The 24,008-nt window shown below is 42.6% G+C and overlaps 1 protein-coding gene across 1 annotated transcript in view; it reads left to right on the top strand.

Annotated features, from left to right (window-relative positions):
- LOC118845323 (tetraspanin-33-like) overlaps positions 1 to 13,861 on the top strand; it is a 29,765-nt gene extending 15,904 nt beyond the window's left edge. Inside the window, 4 exon segments of the mRNA XM_036753223.1 lie at positions 218 to 319; positions 3,664 to 3,792; positions 8,084 to 8,245; positions 13,775 to 13,861. Of these exon segments, the coding sequence (XP_036609118.1) occupies positions 218 to 319; positions 3,664 to 3,792; positions 8,084 to 8,245; positions 13,775 to 13,861 (480 nt within the window).
- Positions 13,862 to 24,008: the final 10,147 nt, after the last annotated feature.

Genomic DNA, 24,008 nt, shown 5'->3' with positions numbered 1-24,008 from the left:
CAAATCTTAAAGCACTATATACATGTTAGCTCTTGTTAAGGGAGAGGAAGGATATTCGTGGGAATCTTTGGATTGTTAAGTTCAGTTTTCTGACAGAATGGATCAGTCTTTGGATAGAAGAATCATAATTGGACGTTTTCTGAGCTCTACCAGGGAGGTGGGTTAATGACAGTTAGTGGAGAACTGGGTCCAGTAAACACTTTCTCCTGGTTTTGAGCGGCAGGTGATGGACAAGGCTGCATTTCTCATGGGAAAAGCCATAGCCAGCTACCGGGATGACCTGGATTTACAAAATCTCATTGACTACATACAGAAAAAGGTAAGAAGCAGGTGGCGTATTGTACCAATAAAAGCCCTGGTCTGGGAGTCAGGAGACCTGCCATTGCTACCTGGCTGAGTGACCCGGGGTCCAGTTTCCTCACTTGTAGAATTAAGAGTTTGGAAGAGGTGATCTCTAAGGTTCTTCCAGTTCTGCTTCAAGTGAATTCCCATTAACTTTTTGGGAATAAGGATCAATGAGTCACAGAATCTTGATGTCATAGAATATCGAGTGTAACCAAAACCTGAAAAAGAATCCCCTTTATCACACACTATTTAAGTGGTCATCCAACTTTTGCTTGAAGTATCCCAACCATGTCCCCACTACCTCCCAAAACAGCTCAATCTAGCTTGAGAAAGCTCTAGTTGCCAAGTCTAATGACAGCTGGCATTTATATAGTATCTACTATGTGTCAGGTGCTTCACAAATATCATCTTATTTAACCCTAACAACAACCCTGGGAGGCAGGTGCTGTTATCCCTATCTTACAGTGGATAAAACCAAGACAGACAGCAGTTAAGTGATTTGTCCAGGGTCAGTGATGTCTGAAGCTGCATTTGAGCTCAGGTCCTCCTGACTCCAGGGCCAGTGCACTGAGCCACCGACTTTCCAGTTCTTGAAGACTGATATCCTGTCAATCAATCAACCAGTAAGTACTTATTAAGGGTCTGTTGCAGGCCAAGCACAAGGTACTTAGGTACCAAGACAAAAATGTAACAAAATCAGGTCCTTCCAGTCTTCAGTTAAACGGTTTCAGGTCTTTCCACTAGTCTTCATATGGCGTATGTATTGCGAGTCACTGCACAAAAAAGCCAGCCTAAGTTACAGACAGACAGGTGTTTATCTACTCAGGAGTGTGACACACTCCAATGGCAGGCGATGGACATATATTTCACAATTCCACAATCCCATATTCACAATTCCATGTATACATGTAAACACACACACACACACACACACACACACATACACACCACACTTTCCTCCAGAGCTAAGAATTTGGGTAAGATCACATACGTTGCACAGTCAGGTTTAACAAAGCAGTTTTTGATAGTATCCTCTAGGGCACAGAGTAGGTACATTTTTTTATGAGTAAGGCAACTTTGATTTCCATCCTTAATGGAAATCACACCATTATTGAAGAACATTTGAAAAATCTTGAAATAATTTAAACTGAAAGCAAAGGAGGACAAACAAAAATATCTAACTATAAGGTCTTAAAGGGGAAAAGATATTTTCCATGTTGAGAATAAATGATGAACAAATGTCCATAACCAAACATCATTCTGACCAAAAGCTACAGCCTCTCACAGTAACACCTACTGTGCAAGCCGGATTATACTTTTTGTGGTAAAAAATGCTGGGAAAGATTCCTTTTTTTTTTTTTTAAGATATTAAAGACTACCTCACCTAGCAAAATTCACCTGTAGCACTTTACAGCTGGTGAAGCTTCAGGCAAGACACTGGCTGGTAGCTACTCACCTAAGAGAAGGAGTAGGCACATTTTTAGCTAAAGAAAAAGGTTGCTTAAACGGTGCAAAGGCCTCTAGCATGGCCATTGGCATCAGTCCAGAGAAAAGAGCATCTTCTTTGGCAATCAGCTAACTAGCATTTGTTAAGCATTTTGTAGTTGTTTAGTCCTTTCTAGTCACAACCTCATTCAGGGTTTTCTTGAGAAAACCACTGGAGTGGTTTGCCATTCCCTTCTCTAGCTCATTTTACAGATAAAGAAACCTTGTCTCATAGCTCATAAGTCTCTGGGGCCAGATTTACACTCAGAAAGATGAATCTTCCTGACTTGAGGCCCAACACTCTATTCACTGCTACACCTAGCTACCCCTTTAAGCTTCTACTATGTGTCTTATTAGATAGAATAGAGAGAAGTAGTTTCGTTCCCAGAATTATCCAAAGTTCTATGAGTTTTCTTTTGTAACTGTAAAATGATTGGGGGGAAAGGTGGTACAGAAGGGGATATCAGTACATTCAGTGTCACACAGAAAAGTTAAACATAAAACAGCAAATATAGCACAAAGTGAAGTCAGTTATGTTCTCTCCAAAATCTACTTTCAACATGTGGCTTCCCACCCTCCTGGTTGCCTTCCTCTGGACACTTTCTGGCTTATCAAGATACTTGTACCTGGAGTTGCCAGAAGTGGCCATGATCCTCTGGATGTTAATCTGACCAGCAGAGTATAGTGGGCTGTCCCCTCTCTAGTTCTGGACTCTATTTCCATTGATTTCCTTGAGGTTTCATATAAACCTGAGAGGAGGGGAGAAATGGGGCCTCTAACCAGCCTAGTAATTTGATACCCAAGTAAATCCCTGCCCTTCACACCTTTCTGAGGATAACCCTATTGCACACTGTGAGGCACACTTCCATTTGACTTGGCAGGGGAAATCTTCAGTGATTTAGCCCAGGTTTTAGATAAAGAGCCCAGGGTTTGGAGTCAGACGTTTGAGCCCTAGGTCCCCCACTTTGCTGAGGAAGGTACCTTATAACAGTTTGGTATTTAAAGTCCTGCACAATCGAGCTCCCCATTACCTCACCAGTCTGATTTTCTATTACTTCCTTCCATGCACTTTCCATTCTAGCACAACTGGCCTGCTAACATCCTGCCTTCATGCCTTTGCACAAACGGTCCTGTGTCTAAAAGGCTCCCTCTCCTCCTCTCGCCCCTGTGGAATCCTGACTTCCTTTAAAGTATGTGGCTGCCACCTTGGACATAAGCCTTTCCTGATCCCTCCTCCACTTATTAGAACTCTCTCCCTCTTGAAATCACTTTGTACATTCTTTGGACTCAGTTATTCATGCACATGTCCTATCCCCTCAATAGACTGCAAACTCCTTGCAGTCAGGGACAATTTCATTATTATCTTTGTATATCGAGCACCTAGTCTCATGCCTGGCAATTGTAGGCACTTAAGCAATGCTTGTGGATTCAGCAAACATTTTTCAAGTAGCTACGAGGTGTCAAAACAGTCCTTCCCTTCAAGGAGATCACATTATCCTGACTGAATCTGTCAGAGCTGGTGACTCCTTAACCATAGCTTTTGAGAGTCCAGGGTCACCTGGAATTAAAACACAATATTGATGAGGCCTTACATAATTAAGCCTCTGTGTATTACCTCCAGGTAATAGAAAGCTCCCAGCCTGTGTCCTCCCTCCAGCCATGGGCTCAGCATCATATGACCACTCGTTGACTGATTTGGCATCAGCTCCACAGCCTTACGATTTCTTTGCTGTAGAATCCCTGAGAGGGCTTGAGAAGGCACCTAGGCCAGGCCCTGCCTGAAGCCAAGGCCTACCTCGACATTCTGGTACTAATGTTGATCTTCCTCTCCAGTTTGAGTGCTGTGGGGTGCGTTCCTACAAAGACTGGTCCCACAATGAATATTTTGACTGCAGCATCTCCAATCCAAGCCTGGAACGTTGTGCTGTCCCTTTCTCTTGCTGTGTCCCTGAGGAGGAACAGGTGAGTGCCTGGTATGAGCAGGGTCTTTTTTCTGTTCCTCTTCTCCATTGTATGATTTAAAAGGCAATGATGGGAAAATTAATTTTAATATTGTTAATATCAAATGTAATATTCCGTTCTCTGTCAAAAGGCCATCCTGACTATAGCTTAAGCAGAAACCCCTCCCTCTAAAGAATCCTAGGAATGTCATTGCATCCTTGGTCTTAAAGGCAACTTAACTATGTTGGACTGGGCTCCACCTTGGGAATCTAAGCTCGGTTTAGTCTATAAACAGAGATTAACTGGGGCTAGCCACAGCTACAGAAAGTGACTTCAAGTGTCCTCACCCCCTCATTAAGGTTTGGGGCAAGTTGGATCATGAAGTGTAAAAACAACCAGAATGAAGTGGGTTTTCTTGCTCAGATTGCCAAAGGTGGCTGGAACCTCATGACCAGGCCTCTTTCTTCATGCGACCCCTCCCTTTTTCCTTCTGAATTTATAAAAACCTTTCTGTAAGTTTTCTTGGTGGATAGCCATGTATTCAGATATCTGGATGCCCCAGGCTCGAGACCTTCTTAAAAGAAGATTAAAGAAGCCTTTTTCCTCCACTTGATTTATTTCAGGACTTAACAGCAGCTAGGTGGCTCAGTGGATAGAGTGCTGGGCCTGGAATCTGGAAGACCTGAGTTCAAATTTGGCCTCAGACACTTATTGGCTGTGTGACCCTGGGCAAGTCACTTAGACAGAGATAGTTTCTTTTTAGGCTCCAGAGCTGGAAAAACCTCATCACCTGAGGCCAATGCTATCAGGATAAGCCCCTCCAGCTTTAACCACATTGTTCCTCAGGTGACAGACACACATACAGTCAGTGATTGCCAGGCCTGGACTCAAAGCCTTCCCATCCTGGAAGAACCCATCAAAAGAACACAGATTTGGGGCAGCTAGGTGGAGCAGTGAGTAGAGCACCAGCCCTGGAATCAGGAGGACCTGAGGTAAAACCTGGCCTCAGACACTTGACACATTTACTAGTTGTGTGACCCCGGGCAAGTCACTTAACCCCAATTGCCTTGCCATCCCCCCTCCAAAAAAAAAAAAAAGAGGAAAAAACAAAAAGGAACACAGAGTTTGTGCTCTGCTACCATAACCTTCGAGAACCCAGGCTCCGTGCCCCTCCCCTCCTCCCTCTGGGAAGCATGACAGTAGAATTTATTGGAGGAACTAATTACAATACTAAGGCTACCAAAGTATAGCGAATTAATTATATTTACTCCAATCCTACTGAAGATCTATGATTGATTTCACTTGAGTGGGGGCTCCCTCTACTGGTAGAGTTCATAATCCCTCCATCCTCCAGGAGACCATCTTCCTGAATTATTGGGACCCAAATAATTTCACCCTCTCATGTCCAGTCTTCTGTCAATATGCTTCTCTGCACTTAGCTAGACTGGCCCTTGGATGGCAGGTATATATCCATCGCTAGGTCTGAATTTAGACCTTTTCTGGTTTGGTCATAGACTAATTACAGAAAATAGTTTGTTTCTCTCAGAAGGTTACCAACCATTGTGATATGTCATTGGAAGAACTATGGACTGGTACAATGTAAACATTTTTGGAGAGCAATCTGGCAATATACAATAAAATCATAGATGTGATATATAGAGAGCTGGCCTTGGAGCTAGGAAGATCTGGGTTCAAGTCTTACCTCTAATGCCTCTTGGCTGTGTGACCTTGGGAAAGTCACTTGACCTCTCAGTGGTCTCTAAGGCAACTCTCTATGACTATAAGTTGCAGTAAAGATGCTGACCTACACAAATAAAGAGATTTTCCTCATTTGGGGGGTTGCCTATTAGAGATCTATTAAAGCTTAGAAACTTCTACCCAAGGCTACTGGTTCTGTCTTCTGGACCCAAATAGAAATTGTAGGTGCGGTCCCTATCCTATACCTCTGATTCTGTAAGAGGCCTTAGGGGTCATCTAGTCTGATGCCTTCATTTTATAGATGAGGAAATCGAGACCCAGAGAAGTTAAGATTTGTCCCAGGTCCTTCGACTCGGGCATCCTTTCCATTATACTGCATGGCCTTCCACTAGATTTTTCTGGCATCTCAAGGAAGAGAAATTCAGGCCCACACTCATTTAGTCTAACTCTGGGGTTGATTAATAGCATGGGAATCACCGGGGCAGTCTCCCAAACATAAACAATACAAGGAGATATGTACTTTGCTCTGCTGTCTTCCAGACCCCCATCTTATTCTTGTTCAGAGAAGTGAAGCTGCCCATGCGATTCCAAACCTACCAAGAACTTCAAGCGGACTCTGAGGGTTCAGGGGGATCAGGGCTACTTGATGTTCCAAGTTCCTAAGGAAACTTAATGTTTCCTACCTCCGAATGTTTACACAGGTTGTGTGTCCTATGCCTGGATTGCATTCCCTTCTCAGAATTCCTAGTTTTAGTCAAGGTTCAGTTTACAGTCTGCCTTCTCCAGTTAGTCCTTTCCTGGTGCTAATATGCTCTCCTTTCTCAAATTATATTTTATTTTGTTGTTGGTCAGTCATTTTTTTCAGTTATGTCAATTCTTTGTGACCCCATTTGGGGTTTTCTTGGCAAAGATACTGGAGTGGTTTCCCATTTCTTTCTCCAGCTCATTTGACACATGAGGAATCTGAGGCCAATAGGGGTAGGTGAACGTAAAGGGTATGAACAGGCAGTTTTAAGATGAAGTAATCAAAGCTATCTATATTCATATGAAAAAAATTCTGTAAATCACTATTGATTAGAGAGATGCAAATTGAAATAACTCCGAGGTACCACCCCACACCTATCCAATTGGCAGAAAAGGAAAACGACAAATTTTGGAGGGGATTTGGGACAACTGAGACACTAATACATTGCTGATATGGTTGTGAACTGATCCAACCATTCTAGAGAGCATTTTGGATCTAGGCCCAAAGGATTATAAAACCATGGATACCCTCTGATCCAGCAATAACAATACTAGCTTTGCATCCTAAAGAGATAAAAACAAAAAAGGAAAGGACCCATATGTACAAAAATATTTATAGCAGCTCTTTTTGTGGTAGCAAAGAATTGGAAATTGGGGGGATGCCCATCAACTGGGGAATGGCTAAACAGATTATGGTATATGATTGTGATGGAATGCTATTATACTATAAGAAATGACAAACAAGATGCTCTCAGAAAAACCTGGAAAGACTTACATGAACTGATGCAAACTGAAATGAGCAGAACCAGGAGAACATTGTGCACAGTAATAGCAATATTGTACTATGATCAACTGTGAATGACTTAGCTATTCTCATCAATACAATGATCCAAGACAATTCCAAAGGACTTATGATGAAAAATGCTCTCCATCTGCAGACTGAAAGCATACTTTAAAAACTTTCTTTTCATGTTTTCTTTCACAACATGATGAATATGAAAATGTTTTGTATGACTTCACATATATAACCTGTATAAAATTGTTTGCCTTCTCAAGGAGGGGAGAGGAAAGAGAGAGAAGGAAAGAATTTGGAACTCACGATTCTAAAAAATGAATATTAAAAATTGTTTTCACATGTAATTGGGAAAAATAAGATATTAAATTTATTGGGAACATAAAGTGTGTAAAGAGAAGTAATGGTAAAGTGAGCCTGGAGAAATCTTGATCCAGGAGAAGAAGAGATGAGGAAAAGTACCACTTTCCTTTTGTGGGATACAGAATAAGTTGATAGGGTCACCATTTTGGTAGCATTTGTCTACCTGTTTACTTTTTTTGTTTGTTTTTGTTTTCTTTTTTGTTTTTTTGCAGGGGGGAAGGCAGGGCAATTGGGATTAAGTGACTTGCCCAAGGTCACACAGCTAGTAAGTGTGTCAAGTGTCTGAGGCTGGATTTGAACTCAGGTCCTCCTGATTCCACGGCTGGTGCTCTACTCACTGCGCCACCTAGCTGGCTCTACCTGTCTTTCTTGGTCTTGAAGGAAGAATCTCTGGGGAAGGGGAAAGAATAAATCTATTAATGACTATGTTGTCAGAATAAAAGCCATAAATGCGACTTAAAGGAAAAACAAAGAATATACCAAGATAGCCTCCCAAGGCTTGCTCTGGATCCTGAAAGTTCTGAAAAGCAAAGGGCAAAGTAGTTGGGCTATGTGTCCCAACTATTCTGACTGGTTCCTGGTGCTGGGCCTTGTACACAGTAGGCACTAAATAAATGTATGTCAAGTTGCATTAGATGGAATTGCAAGGGTTGGAGAACAAACCTAATGTGTACTGGTCTAATTTTTTTTGTGGGGGGTCCTTTTCTTCTGTAGAATGTTCTTAACACCATGTGTGGCTATGAGACCCAGAATCTGAAAGCCTGGAAGGCAGAAAGGTTGATCCACACAGGAGGTTGTTTGGAAAAGATAGTCACCTGGGGACGAAGTAACCTATATCTGATTGCTGGACTGGCCCTGGGCCTTTTGGCAATGGAGGTAAATAGAGTTATCATTATAGAATGACAACAACCTATTTAAGTAGAATTTTGAGGTTTGCAAAATGCCTTTCATACGTTTTCTCATTTGAACCTCAGGACTACCCTGTGGGATAGAGCTGCCATTATCCCCATTTTAAAGATATAGAAACTGAGAGTGAAATCACACAGCTAGTAAGTGTCTGAGGAAGGATTGGAAACCAGGTCTTTCTGAGGCCAAGGCCAGTCCTTTATCCACTGTGGAGGGCTGACAAAAGGAGGCTGGAGCAAGAGTTATACCTCAGTATTGTGTACAAAACCCTCTCTTATGAGAAATCAAGAAACAATAAAACAAAGCCAAAAGAATGAAAAAATAGAAGATAATGTGAAATATCTCACTGGAAAAACAACTGACCTAGAAAACAGATCCAGGAGAGATAATTTAAAAATTATTGGACTACCTGAAAGCCATGATCAAAAAAAAAAAAGAGCCTAGACATCATCTTTGAAGAAATTATCAAGGAAAACTGCCCTGATATTCTAGAACCAGAGGATAAAATAGAAATTGAAGGAATCCACTGATCACCTCCTGAAAGAAATACCAAAATGAAAACTCACAGGAATATTATAGCCAAATTGCAAGCAGTCAGAAAGAAACAATTCCGGTATCATGGAGCCACAATCAGGGTAACACGAGATTTAGCAGCTTCTACATTAAAAGATCGGAAGGCTTGGATTATGATATTCCGCGAGGCAAAGGAGCCAGGATCACAACCAAGAATCACCTACCTACCAAAACTGACTATAATCTGAGAGGAGAAAAATGGGCGTTTAGTGATATGGAGGAATTTCAAGCATTCTTGAGAAAAAACCAGAGTTGAATAGAAAATTTGACTTTCAGCCAAGGTGGTATCAGGAAAGCAGGAGCTTGCTTAAGCTCTCCCCCAAATCCCTCCAAATAGCTGTAAAAAATGGCTCTGAACAAATTCTAGAGCTGCAGAACCCATGAAATAGCAGAGGGAAACAGGTCTCCAGCCCAGGAAAGCCTGGATGGGTCTATCGCATGGTGCTGGAAGCAGAACGCAGCCCAGCATGGGCCACACCAGGACAGAGCAGACTGGAAATCAGCCAGCAGAACAGGCCCTACGGCCATGAATCATTGAGCTGTGGCAGTTACCAGATTTCTCAACCCACAAATGCCAAAAAGCAGGTTAGTGGGAAACTGTGGGATCGAGTTCAGGCAGGTCTGGCCACCAGCCCTGGGGGTGGTGGAGGTAGTGCAGCAGTGGTGGTGGCAGCAGCAGGAAGTTCCTGAGGCTGCTTCCAGAGCTCCAGAATCAGCTGCTTCCCAAGTCCCTGGCTCACACAGTAGGAGGAATCTAGCTGCAGATCAGAGCAGGAGTGCAAGGAGCGCTTTGTGGGCACAAAGGATCTGCTTGGATCTGGACTGAGGTCCTGGTTGGCAGTTCTTAGGGGAGGAGGAGCGCTGCTGTGACAGAGCCTGGGGTGATGGTGGAGTAGAAGTAGCTGTGAAAACAGCAGCACAAGGCCCCTAAAGCTTGGAACAAAGTACTCTCTACTCTACAAGCAGTCATACCCTGACAAAAAACTCAAGGGTCAAGTAGTTGGCTGGGAACATGAACAGGCAGTGAAAATGAACTCAGACTCAAACTCAGACTCAAAAAACTCAAACTCTAGATTCCTTTTTTGCTGACAAAGAAGATCAAAACATATAGCCAGAAGAAGTCAACAAAGTCAAAGAGCCTACAACAAAAGCCTCCAAGAAAAATATGAATTGGTCTCAGGCCATGGAAGGGCTCAAAAAAGATTTGGAAAAGCAAGTAAGAGAAGTAGAGGAAAAACTGGTAAGGGAAATGAGAGAGATGCAAGAAAACCATGAAAAACAAGTCAATGACTTGCTAAAGGAGACCCAAAAAATACTGAAGAAAATAACACCTTAAAGAATAGAGTAACCCAAATGTCAAAAGAGCTCCAAAAAGCCAATGAGGAGAAGAATGCCTTGAAAGGCAGAATTAGCCGAATGGAAAAGGGGGTCCAAAAGACCACTGAAGAAAATACTACCTTAAAAATCAGATTGGAGCAAGTGGAAGCTAGTGACTTGATGAGAAATCAAGATATTATAAAACAGAACCAAAGGAATGAAAAAATGGAAGACAATGTCAAATATCTCATTGGAAAAACCACTGACCTGGAGAATACATCCAGGAGAGATCATTTAAAAATTATTGGACTACCTGAAAGCCATGATCAAAAAAAGATCCTAGATATCATCTTTCAAGAAATTCAAGGAAAACTGCCCTGATATAATAGAACCAGAGGGTAAAATAGAAATTGAAAGAATCTACCAATAGCCTCTTGAAAAAGATCCCAGAAAGACAACTCCTAGGAATACTGTTGCCAAATTCCAGAGCTCCCAGATCAAGGAGAAAATACTGCAAGCAGCCAGAAAGAAAGAATTTGAGTATTGGGGAAACACAATCAGGATAATACAAGATCTAGCAGCTTCTACATTAAGAGATTGAAGGGCTTGGAATATGATATTCTGGAGGTCAAAGGAGCTAGGATTAAAACCAAGAATCACTTACCCAGCAAAACTGAGTATAATGCTCCAAGGCAAAATATGAATTTTCAATAAAATAGAGGACTTTCAAGCTTTCTCAATGAAAAGACCAGAGCTGAATAGGAAATTTGACTTTCAAATACAAGAATCAAGAGAAGCATGAAAAGGTAAACAAGAAAGAGAATTCATAAAGGACTTACTAAAGTTGAACTGTTTTGTTTACATTCCTACATGGAAAGATGATGTTTGTAATTCATGAGACCTCAGTATTAGGGTAGTTGAAGGGAATATACATATGTATAAGCAGACGGCACAGGGTGAATTGAATATGAAGGGATGATATCTAAAAAAATAAAATCAAATTAAGGGATGAGAGAGGAATATATTGAGAGAGGGAGAAAGGGAGAGATAGAATGGGGTAAATTATCTCACATAAAAGTGGCAAGAAAAAGCAGTTCTGTGGGAAGGGAAGAAGGGCCAAGTGAGGGGGAATGAGTGAATCTTGGTCTCATCGGATTCAGCTTGAGGAGGGAATAACATACATACTCAACTGGGTATCTTACTCTAAAGGAAAGTAAGGGGAAGGGCATAAAAAAGAGGGGATGATAGAAGGGAGGGCAGATAGGAGGAGGAGGTAATCAAAAGCAAACACTTTTGAAAAGGGACAGGGTCAAGGGAGAAAATTGAATAAAGGGGGACAGGATAGGATGGAAGGAAATATAGTTAGCCTTTCACAACATGAGTATTGTGGAAGCGTTTTACATAATGATACATGTGTGACCTATGTTGAATTGCTTGCCTTCCTAGGGAGGGTGGGTGGGAAGGGAAGAGGGGAGAGAATTTGGAATGCAAAGTTTTAAAAGCAGATGCTCAAAAAAAAAGTTGTTTTTGCATACAGTTGGGAAACAGAATATATAGGGAATGGGGCATAGAAATCTATCCTGCCCTACAAAAAAGTAAGGGGAAAGGGGATGGGGGGGAGTGGGGTGACAGAAGGGAGGGCTGACTGGGGAACGAGGCAATCAGAATATATGCCATCTTGGAATGGGGGGGAGGGTAGAAATGGGGAGAAATTTTGTAACTCTAAATCTTGTGGAAATCAATGTTGAAAACTAAAATATTAAATAAAAATGATAAAATTTAAAAAAGAAAGTTTGACTTTCAAATTCAAGATTCAGGAGAAGCATAAAAAGGTCAACAGGAAAGGGAAGTCATAAGGGACTTAATAACGTTAAACTGTTTACATCCCTACATGGGAAGATGATATTTGTAGTTCGTAAGAACTTTTCTAATTATTAGGGTAGTTAGGAGGAGTATATCTAGACAGAGGGCACAGGTGTGAGTTGAATACAAAGGGATGATATCTAAAACATGAAATTAAGAGGGGAGAGAAAGAGAAAGGGAGAGGTAGAATGGGGTAAATTATCTCATATAAGAGAAGCGAGAAAAAGCTCTTACAGTGGAGGGGAAGAGGGAGGAGGTGAGGGGGAGTGAGTGAACCTTAATCTCAGCAGAATTGGCTCAAAGAGGGAATAACATATACACTCAATTGGGTATGGAAATCTATCTTACCCTACAAGGAGTGAAGGGGATAAGAAGGGAGAGATGATAGAAGGGAGGGCAGATTGGGAAGGGGGTAGTCAGAAGCAAAACACTTTTGAGGAGGGACAGGATGAAAGGAGAGAGAGAACAGAATAAATGGCGTGTGTGGGGGTTAGGGTTAATGTTACCACCCTAGGCAACTAGGAGTAGAAATACTGTTTCTCCTGTTTTACAGAAGAGCAAACAGACCTGAGTTAGGTGACTTGCCCAAGGTCACAAAGTGAGCTGGGACTCCTGACTCCAAGCATCCTTTGTACTCCCCTCCCCTGCTTCACCATTTATAGTTGGTGTAGTGGGAAAAGTCTTGGATTTGGAATCAGGAGACCTGGGTTCGATTCTGACTCTTCAAGGCATAAAGTAATTTACCATCTCTGAGACTTAGTTTCTTCATTTGTAAATAGCCATTATTAGTATTTACAGATGGGGAAGACAAGGCTCAGAGAGATGAGACAACATGCCAGTGTCTTGAGGTGAACAAGTAGCTGAGTTGGAACTTAAACCTGCCACCCAACCCCCGGCTCACTGCTTTTTGTGTCTTGTGTCTCATCCCTCCTACACAGATCCCTGAATGTTGCCTAACACCAGTTCCCTCTACATTTCTATGCTAGGAGGGGCGGACCAGCTTCTTGCCCTCCCAGGGCTTCCAGCGATGGAATGGCTCCCATTTTTTTTGGTTCTTTCCAGTTTATAAGGCAACATCCTCATCCCAACCTGGTGCGATGCACAGTGTGGATTTTGTTATTTCCAAAGGGCTTTGGGGGTGCAGTCTAGAGAGTCAGTGCATTTGAATCTTACCTCTGGCTCTTGTGAGCTCTGTGATGTTAGGGTCACGGTGGTGACTTCAGCTGTCTGAATCTCAGTTTCCTCTTCTATAAGATGCAGTTAATGCTGCCTGCCTCTCAGAGCTGTGTGGAGAATGCTTTATAAATCTTAGAGCGCTATGGGAACGTGAGCTGTTTCCATGGTCAATTCATCGGTCTCCCCTGAGCTGTAGATCCTAGCACAGGGTCAGGCACACAGCATTATTGTTTTTGCTGTTCTTGTTTGGCAATTTTTCAATCATATCCAGCTCTTTGTGACCTCATTTGGGGTTTTCTTGGCAAAGGTACTGGAGTGGTTTTGTCATTTCCTTCTCCAGCTCATTTTACAGATGAGGAAACTGAGGCAAACAGGGTTAAGTGACTTACCCAGGGTCAAACAGCTAGTAAGTGTGTGAGGCTAGATTTGCACTCAGGAAGATGAGTCTTCTTGACTTCAGGCCTGGTGCTCTATCTGCTATATCACCTAGCTGTGCAGGCACACAGTAGGTGCTCAGTAAAGACTTCAGAATGAATGAATTGAACAAGAATAACTCTTCTTTCCCTCCAGGTTATTGTCTTCTCTTTGGCTGTGACACTAATTTACCAGATCAGCTTCATAATTCAGAAGAGAACCAACACAAAGAGAAAGTCCTAAGAAGAGAATTCAGCCTTGGCTAGAGAGGAATGCAGATGAAGAACGTGAGAAGCAGCCGATCAAAGAGAAACTCTTTAGCTCAAGTCACTCCAGAGGGAAAGTTGAGGAGCCACATCGCGCTAGGACCATTGCCCATGAATGAGTCACCGACATCTGGAATGCAGCAGATGCTCCTCGAAGAAGCCAGTCCTCAGTCCTTTCCCTGAAGGGAAAGAATCAAGACTCAGAAAACCTGGGTTTTGAGTCTTGGGCCTGCCACTAACTTACAAATCATGTCCCCTCTCTGGGCCTCAGGTTTTCTTTTTTAAAATTCAATTTTATTTCATTTTTCTATCCCCCACTCTCTCCTCCATCTTCCAGTCCCCCACTTAGAGAAGGCAATGAAAACAAAACCATCACAAATGTGCACAGTCATGTAAAACAAATTTTTGTGCTATGGGCCTCAGTTTGTGTTGGACCGGGGTCTCTGTAAGGTCTTTTTTGGCTCTAACAGTCAACGTTCTGTTCTTGTAGGCCCCTTTCAGCTTTCACATTTTATACTTTATGGTCTCAAGGCCCTTTCTGTGCTAACATTCTGTGTTTTATGTTTAGGTCCCTCCCAGCTCTGACTTCCCTCCTGGCACTGACATTATAAGAGTCTATTAATTTTTTTTTGGTCCTGGGCCTGTGATTTCCCTGGTATGAGAAACTCCTCTACCCACACAGAACAGTACCTCCCCTTCAACTTAGAGCCCTGGAGAGAGTTGCCTGAAGTTTAGTCATTTTGCTGGGGTGCCCTACAGCCAGTGTGTGTCAGGGATGGGGCTAGAAAGCAGGTCTTCCTGGTTCCAAGGTTATTAATAATTTAATTATTACACTGTACTGCTGCTCATGACTCTATATTCCCATGGAAAGAAGTGTTTTCCTTGTGAAATTTCTGACGTTTCTGCTGTTGCCCAGAACACCAGACTGGTCACACTCAGAATAGTTTCCATGGAGATTTATCACAGAGCATCTGGGCCCAGGAGGCAGGAACAGGACATGATGATGCAACTCTATGGGCCCAGAGGTTCTGTTTCTGTTCCCTGGTTTAAAGGTTTAGGAGACAAGAACAAAATCATAAGTGACAGAAATAATGAACTCCTGCAATAACCATGAAGGTTGTAGGGGTTTTTGTTTGTTTTTAAAGGAATCTAAAATACCCTGGGGATGGGGGAGTTTGAGAAGGAACTCAAATCTATAAACCGAGAGCCAAGCAGTTTCTGAATAAATTGTTCCAGGTTTAGTGTGACGTACATATTGTTGAGCTAACAGGCAATGAATGACTCAAGCATTTATTATGCCCCATAGGCAGGAACCTGGCCAAGTTCTTATGGTAAGTCTAGTTTTCAATGGCCCCCCGGGTTAGTTTGTTCTTTTTCAAGCTTTCAAATTTTATTTCTTTCAAGGGTATTGTCAGCAAGTCAGTCAGTAAACTATGGGGGCAGGGCCATCCCACAGCTCTGGAGTCCGAATGGGTAGTCACATAGTCAGGAAACCTCAAATTCAAATCTTGGCTCAGGTAATGGTTGTGTGACTCCAGGAGTCACTAAATCTCTGTGACCAAGTGCTACCTTCTATACGAAGCCTCCCCAGGGACTGCTGTACTCTCACCCCAAACTACTTTGTAGTAATTCTGTATCTGTCATCTATGTGCTCCTAGAACAGAGGACTGGCCAATGAAAGCCAAGTCCTGGCACCATATTTGGGGGACCTACATGGATGTCTCATTCTGGGCATGCGTGATGGAGAGTTATTCTCTCTCTCCTTGAGAGCCTGTACAGGTATTCTGTGGCTTCTTCTGATTTACTTACTGTGTGCCTTTTTGATTGGTTCCTGAGCTGGTACTGGGCCTACACACAAATGATTCCCATGTGGGCAGCTCAGTCTCCTTCCCCCTTGGCTATGCTTCAGTGAGGAAGACAAACTTCTGAGGGCTTCTGGGTCAGAGACGGACCTGGGCAATCTCCCATCTGGGCCACAGCTTGTGAACAATGCATGGCTGTGCTGTTGCTTCTGTCTTTTAAAAATATTTCCTTTTATTTATATTTTTATGAACAAGTATTTATTTTCTCTTCCTCCCACTCCACTTCCCAATTTAAAAGGAAAAAAAAGCAAAATTCTTGTAATAAATATGCATTGTCAAGCAAAACAAATCCACACATTATCCATATCCAAAAATGAATCTATCACTTCTCAGTTAGGAGATGGATAGCTAGTTCATCATCAATTCTTGGGAATCATGGTTGGTCACTGCACTGGTCAGCATTTGTAAATCTTTAGGGATTGTTTGTTTTGACAGTGTTGTCTTTGAATATCCCACATTTAGCACAGTTCCTGTGATAAAGAGGTGCTTAATAATAGGTGCTTAATAAAATGTTGTTAATTGATTTTTAAAATTGGGCTAATAATACCCATTTCCCTACCTCACTATCTCACTTGGTTGTTTGGTTAAGCAGTTGACATGCTTTAAAGTACTATACCATGGTCAGTTATTAAGAACTACAGGAGTTGAGTTCTCCTTGGGTACGAGAAATCATAGTACAGGGCATGTAGATTAATGTAAGCAAATAGTGGGTGGTATTATCCAAATAAGGCCAGGGGGTCTCCAATGCATGCTTCTTTAGTAGAATGTAAGTCATTGAGGGCAGGGAATAGTTTGCCTCTATTCTTGTATACCCAGTCCCTGGCACATAGTGGGTACTCAAAAACACACGTAACTTCAGACTGAATGCCTCAGTGGGATTGTCTCCCAAGCCGGAAAAGTGTTCTTTTATAAAGTATGAGACCATTTCTTGAAAAGTCAAAATGTAAAGTTCGTATTTTTAGTGAGTTATTTATTATTTGGGAAAAGTAAAACACTCTAATATATCTGACCCACAGTCTGGGCTCCTGTGCTAATGGGAACTAGATAGGATATAGACCCCTCCCCCCCTTAACCTTATGTCCAGAAAAGGAAGACACTAGTTCAAAAAATCATAAATGAAAACTGTCTAGATTTATTAGAACCAGAGGTCAAAGTGAAGATAGCAGGAGTCCACCTCCTGAAAGGAATCCCCAAAGGAAAGTCCCATGAATGTCACAGCTAATATCCAGAGCTCTCATATCAAAGAAAAAATATCTTAAGTGTCCAGAAAAAGGCATTTCAAGTGCTAAGGAACCACAGTCAGTCTCACACAAGACATGGCAGCTTCTATTAAAAATGAGAGATCTTGGAATACAATATTCCAAAAGGCAAGTGAGATAGGTTCGCAAACAAGAATAACTTACCCTGCAAAGCTGAGTATAGTCCTACAAGGGAAAAATAGACTTTTAATGGAAGAGGACTTTCAAGCATTTCTGATGAAAAGGTCAGGACATAGTAGGAATTTTAAAAATACAAATCCAAGGGTCTAGACCAGGAGAGGGGAACCTGTGACCTCAAGGCCACATATGGCCCTCTAGGTCCTCAAGTGCAGCCGTTTGACTGAATCCAAACTTCACAGAACAAATCCCCTTAATGAAAGGATTTGTTCTGTAAAACTTGGACTCAGTCAAAAGGCCTTTTGTAACAATCCAGTTAGCAGCCGCTGTGGGGGTTTAAAACCAACAACGACCAGCTCACAGAATGCTGCAAGCCCAGGGTCTTTTGATCTGCTTTACTAAGGAAAGAAACGTTAAGGGGTTAACAATCTTACTTTAATCCAGCATACAAATAACATTCACTTAGTTCAGGGGAAAAAGCCAGCACTCTGAACTTCAGAGCAAACACAAACAGATTACAAACATCAACAGACAGATCTTCTCTGATTCAAATCTCAATGCACCAGAGTTTAACAAAGTCCGAACATTGGGGTTTTCTTCAAAGCCAGGAAGCTCATAACAATGGCGTGCCTAAAGTCACGCACCACTCCTGCTGTGGCTCAAAGCTCTGAAAAAGTAAAGCCAACTCCTGGTTTTATATATCTTGTTCAGGGTCAAAGGTGAGTCACACATATGACTCACCCATGTGACCTAAAATCATCACAAAAATGGGACTTAAACCTACGTGGTCTAAAAGTCTCTGATGTCACAAACGTGTCACTCAAACCCACGTAAACTAGGCTTTCCCTTGACGCAAGGAGACCATCAAAGACTCCTAATTTAATCAAGGAAACAAAGGCCAAACTCTTCAAGGGCACTTGGTTGAATAAATGCTAAGAGCCCATCTTGATTCCTAATACAAAGCCATATGCAGGGACCTAGAAGGCCACAGGTTCCCCCCTATTCCCTCCCACCCCCTACCCCAGCTCTAGAGAAACCTAGGAAGGCAAATTTATATGAACAACTGGTAGGAATTGCACGAAAATGTAACATTCTATTAAGGAGAGAAGAAACAAATATGTCCCTCAGAGCCTTAATGTCTTCAAAGGGTATTGAGAGTTAAATAAGAAAAACAGAGATTCTAGCGGGGTGGATTGGTTCTGTTCAGTGGATATGAAAAAGGGAAGGAGAAGGTGGGGTAAAAGTAAGAATACACTAGTGAAGAAAGGAGCAAGAAGGAAGAACTCGTTATTGATCACAATTGGGGTCTATAAGAAGAAGAATATACAAACATGAAGGAAAAACAGAAGTTGAGGGAGAGGGCAACAGACAAAACTCATCCTTATCTGAAATGGCAAAGGAGGAGTAAACATAACCACAGCTCGGTGTAGTTGTAGAACTATATCAAACTCCATAGGGAAACTAGAGGATGTGACTTGGGGGGTGATAGTCACAAGCCAAACAAACTTCCTGATCACGATTATAGGAACAACAACGAAAAGGAACTAGAACCTAAGGGAGTGTCTTAGATGGCAGCTCAGGCAATTGAGGAATGGCTGATCAAACAGGCATGTCAATGTAATGGAATATTATGGCATCTTAAGAAATGATAAAAAAGAAAATTCTGGGGCAGGGGTGGGGACTGCTGACTCGAGGACACATGTGGCCGGCCTTTAGGTCCTTGGTGTAGCCTTTTGACTGAGTCCACGTTTTACAGAACAAATCCTTTTATCCAGGGGATTTGTTTGTGAAGTTTGGATTCAGTCAAAGGGCAATGCTTGAGGACCTAGATGGCTACATGTAGCCTTGAGGCCACAGGTTCCCCACCCCTATTCTGGAACATCCTGGGCAATGGGAGCTGATGGGGAATGGAGTGAACAGGATTAGGAGAGCAGTTTGTGCAAGGGCAGCAACACTGTAAAGAAAAACTACTTTGAAAGACTTAAGAACTGGGATCAAATCAATGGCCAGTTGTTTCCTGGGGATTGGTGATGACGCATGTCATGAAACTCCCTCATTACACAGTGGTATATATATTTTTTGGACGTGGTTATTCGTGAACACATTGCATTTGATTGTGCTAATTTGCTGAGAGGTTGTTTTTTCCCTTTCTTTTGATCAATTGAGGAATCTCTTACATATGAAATCACTTTTTATTTTAAAATAATAATAACTAACATTTATGTATTGGTTTAAGATTTAGAAAGGTCTTTACGTGTGTTATCTCATTTGATCCTCACGACAACCCTGTGAGTTAGGTTCTGTTATCATTCCCATTTACAAGGAAATGGAGGCAGAGATCCAGTGACTTGCCTAGGTTTTGACAACTAGGAAGTATCTGGGGTAGAGTCTGAATTTAGATCGTTCTGATGCTGAATCCAGTAGTCTTCCTACCAATGTGCCACCTACCTGCCTCTTGAAATCATCTGAGGGAGATCTTGGATAGCCATGGGATCAGTTCTTGATAAACTGAGGTAGGGGGTCAGGAGGGAAGAGGATGTGAGAGACGATCTCTCAGAAAGTGAAGCCTCCTCAAAGGGTTAATAATTCCTTGTACCCCCCTGTAACTATTAAAACATACTCTCTCTTACAAAAACAACACCTGCAGCTAGCTAACCATGTGAAAACATGTTTTCAGCACATAATCCTGTATTGTACTCGACCTTCCCCCAGTCACCCGGACCCTGTTTTCGAGCACAAAGTAGAAACAAATTATCGAAAGACTCCCTCATCCCTTGTCTCCTGGAAGAATTCTGTGGGTTTTTTTGCCCTGCGTACCCGATTTCCTAATGTGGCAAGCAAACAGCAAAACCGCTGTTGCCAGGTAGATTTCCGTGAAAAGATTGTGTACCCTGAAGCACAGCCAATGGGATGAAGGGACAGGGGGATAGGGTTGGGGGGCCATCGTGTTAGGGGATAAAAAGCCAAGGGTGCAGCTCTCAATTCGTACTCCCTGGCCGGTGCCATCAGTACAACGAGGGGCTGTACCCTTTCTCACGAGAAAGCAATAAACTTCCTTCTGCTTTCAGGGTATCTTTGTCTTGATTTTTGAGTAGTGGTCTCTGTCCCACATAAGGAGTTAGCAGTAGTAATGCCAAAAAAAAGAAGGCCATATAAACATTTTTTTTAAAAATGCAGAGAACAGAAGAAAAGTCCATATAATTAAACATATATATGTATAAAATATGTGATTATAACACAATAATCATATTAATACTGCTCCTCCCTACTATGCCCTGTAGCAATTTGAGACCTGAAGAAACGTTTGTTGTACATGGAATCTTAGAGCTAGAAAGGACCTCAGAGACTGTAAAAGTCTAAAAACCCTCTGGGGTATTTGGGACCTCTCTGTGCATCTCTCACAGACTATCTTTGTCTTCCTCTTGAAACTTCCATGTCCCATGTCCACATTCAGGGCTATGTCAGTGTTTCCCTAGCTCTTTCTGCCTGTGACATGTGAGAAAAGAGACCACCTGTAAGGCCCCTAGTGAGGATCCAGTCCTAGCCTATAAAATCCATAGCCCCAGCCTTTGTCGTTGAGCTACGTCGGTGTGAAGTGGTGAAGGACCCAGGTGACCTGTACACTGACTAGGAAGAGGGATGAGAGCGTGGTGTGAGCTGGCTGTGCTGAGGTCAAGGGGCAGCCTCTTACAGGACCATTGCTGACAACTTTCTTCTTCCTGCTGTGGTCTGAAGACCATCACACCTGAGGTCTCATGATATTCTGTTGCAATTGAAGTCCAATGCTGTTCTTTCCCATCTAGGAACTGTGACTCAGTGGTATCATTGACCTTGAAATCCATTTCTCTTGTCCTTGGGTTTCTCATGTTAGACCTTAAGCCTTCCCTTGTGTAAATTAAACAGGCTGTAATAGAGGCTCGTTGCTTTAAGCAATTTGCTGGCCTGTTTGTTTTGGGAAACTTACTTTTTAAGTCTTCAAACTTTTGTAACAGAATGGGATAGAAATCATGTTGTCTAATTCCATTTTCCACATGGGGAAACTGAGGCACAGAGAGGGGAAGGGACTTCCCCAAGGTCAAAAACTTAGTGGCAAAGACCCTGCTTGCTTTCCTGAGCCCTGGTCCAATGGTCTTTCCATTATACCATAGTTAATGATAAAAAGAAATAAAATATCCTTATATGAATCAAAATAAATTACATTTAAGATTTTTTTCTTAAGCCCTAGTGCTGCCCTTGTGAAATTCCAAGCTCCTTTAATGACTTCTACCTAAGACAAAGTTCCAGCTTTTTAGCATTGAGTGGAATGCTGAAAGAGTGAAGCCCCCTCAGTGTGGGACAAGACCTTACCTCTCCTACCATCCACCCCCCCTCCCTGCCCCCAGCACCCCTTCCATATTTTTAGAAACTGCTCTGCTGAGAAAGTAGAGATAAGAAATTACATCAGTAGACAGACACCTGCAAGGTCCTGTTTATCTAGCTTTTACTCCATTTTTGCTGAGTACTAGTCCCTGGTCTCATGCCTGTCTTTTGTTCTTTGTTCTCTGTTGTTGGGAAAAGATTATGTGAGCTCCAAACCCAGTCAATGGGAAGAGGAGCCAGTGGCAGGTGGTGGGGTGGGGGGGAACTCTGCATTAGGGTCTATATAACTTGCTTTGAGTTGTATGCCACACACACTTGCTGGCATCATCTTGGGCCACACTGGGTGTGTCCTTTCTCATGAGAAAGCAATAAACTCCTTTTTGTCTTTTCTCAAGAACAGTCTCTGTTTATTTTTAATGTGAGTAGTGGTCTTTGACCCACACAGTATCAATATTCCACCAGTGTGTATGACTGCAGGTCCTAGAACACAACAGTTTCTGAGGAGCTAAACATAAAGATGGTCCAAAGGATGTCAAAAGATGGCTGTGAGCACAAGAATGAACCAGGGCAAAGAATGTCATTAAAGACATGTAGGATTGAAAAGAGAAGACGAGCTGATCGTATGATGACTCCCAGAGCCTGCCCCCGCAATTGTTGAGTCCTTGGCTGGGACTGCCATGTCTTGCCTCAGATCTACTCACTTTCCTGACTGTTCTACCTCTTCACCAGCAGGTGTGGGCCGCCCCCCCCCCCCATTCTCCCCTCTCCCTTACCAACTCCCTTTTATGTTTTGTCTTCCCCTATTAGAATGTAAGCTCCAAGATGGAGGGACCATCTTGTGTTCTTTCTATTTACATCCCCAGTGCTTAGCATAGTGCCTGGCACATATTAAGTGCTTAATAAATTCTCTATCTATCTTGTTGTTCAGTCATTTCAGTTGTGTCCAACTCTTTGTGACTCCATCAGGGGTTTTCTTGGCAAAGATACTGGAGTGGTTTGCCATTTCCTTCTCCGGCTCATTTTACAGATAAGGAAACTGAGGCAAACAGGGTTAAATGATTTGCCCAGGGCCACACAGCTAGTAAGTATCTGGGGCTGGATTTGAGCTCATGGAAAGGAGTCTTTTTGACTCCAGGCCTGGTGTTCTATCCACTGCACTACCTAGCTGATCTCTCTCTCTCTGCCCCCCCTTTCTCTTTTTTCTACCACCTATCTTTATCATCTCTTTGTTATATCTGTTTCTATGTCATCTGTCTATCTCTATCACATTTGTCTCTTTCTATTACCTATCTCTGTCTGTTCCTATCTGTCTTTCACTCAAGAATAGTTTGTATGCTTCACTGGTATCTTCTAGGTGTCAAAAGTCAGTGAGGAAGTTCCCTACCCTGTTAGGTGGAGCTGGTGAGTAAACTTATGAACCAGAGTTGACCAGGATGGTCAGGCAGGCATGGGTTGCCAACAGTATCACTGGAGCATACATCCATGTGCCCAGACCAGAGATCCATCTGAGTGTGTGAGTTTACAACAGCCCAGTGAGATAGGCAGTGCAAGTTTTATTATCCCTGCTTTACAGATGGGAAAGCCAGAGAAGTGCCTTGGACAATGTCACATAGCCAGTGAGGGGTCTCCTAACACTGGGTCCTGGGCTGTCTCTGCAGCATTATCCTGTCCTTGGATTTCAAAAGCACAGGCATTCACTGTTTGATTAGAAAACAGAAAAGTGACTGGGGTGTCTTCAGTGCCACAAGAAGATGCCCCTGGGTGTTCAGCTTAAATGATAAACACTGGTTGCTGTAGTGATCCCTGCTCTCCTGAGAAAGATGGGAGTTGTGGGAAGGTACCATTCCAGCCATCTCTGGTTAGACACACTTTTTAGCTTTCCTATTTACTGTTGCTTTCTTGGTACACAAGAGGATGACTTTTGTTTGAAAATGTTAGGAGAACATACTGGTTCTTGGGTACCCACTGGTGGGCTGAGGGAGGATGCCAAGCACTCTGGGGGCTGCTAGTGGTGTGCCAGGCTTCAGGGCAGGAGAATCTGTGCCTTCACAGATGTGCCTGGGCTGCTTTTAATTAAGCCAAATTGTAGGAAGGAGTCACACAGTTTCCCTCAATTCACTCATGGGCATTAGGAAACTGATTTTCCAAGAGACATCTTGAAGAAAACAGTCAGTGTGGGCAACAGCATGAGTCTTAGCCCCAGGACCCGTCAGAGGTTTCTCCAGGGAAGGATGGTATTGCTCCCTGCCCAGCCATCCAGAGTGGTTAGAATTTTTATCAGCTCAACTTTCTCAGGTGAGTGACCTAGGATCTGAAGTAACAGTTCTTGGGGACAGAATGCATATAAGAGATTCATAAAGGACAATTCCAGAATGACAGAGTGGAGAAAGCATGGGTTTGGGTCCAGCTCTGTCTTTCTTTACCAGCTGCAGCAGTTGCTTCCCCTCTCTGGTATCAGTTTTCTCCATTGTAAAATTGTGTTCTGTGTTTGGAAGTTCCTCTGGACTTTGGCATTCTATGTTCTAAG

This window comes from Trichosurus vulpecula, chromosome 1 (assembly GCF_011100635.1).
Source record: "Trichosurus vulpecula isolate mTriVul1 chromosome 1, mTriVul1.pri, whole genome shotgun sequence".
Classification (NCBI taxonomy): domain Eukaryota; kingdom Metazoa; phylum Chordata; class Mammalia; order Diprotodontia; family Phalangeridae; genus Trichosurus; species Trichosurus vulpecula.
The sequence above is the reverse complement of the archived record's forward strand: the minus strand, read 5'-3'. Positions and strand labels throughout refer to the sequence as shown.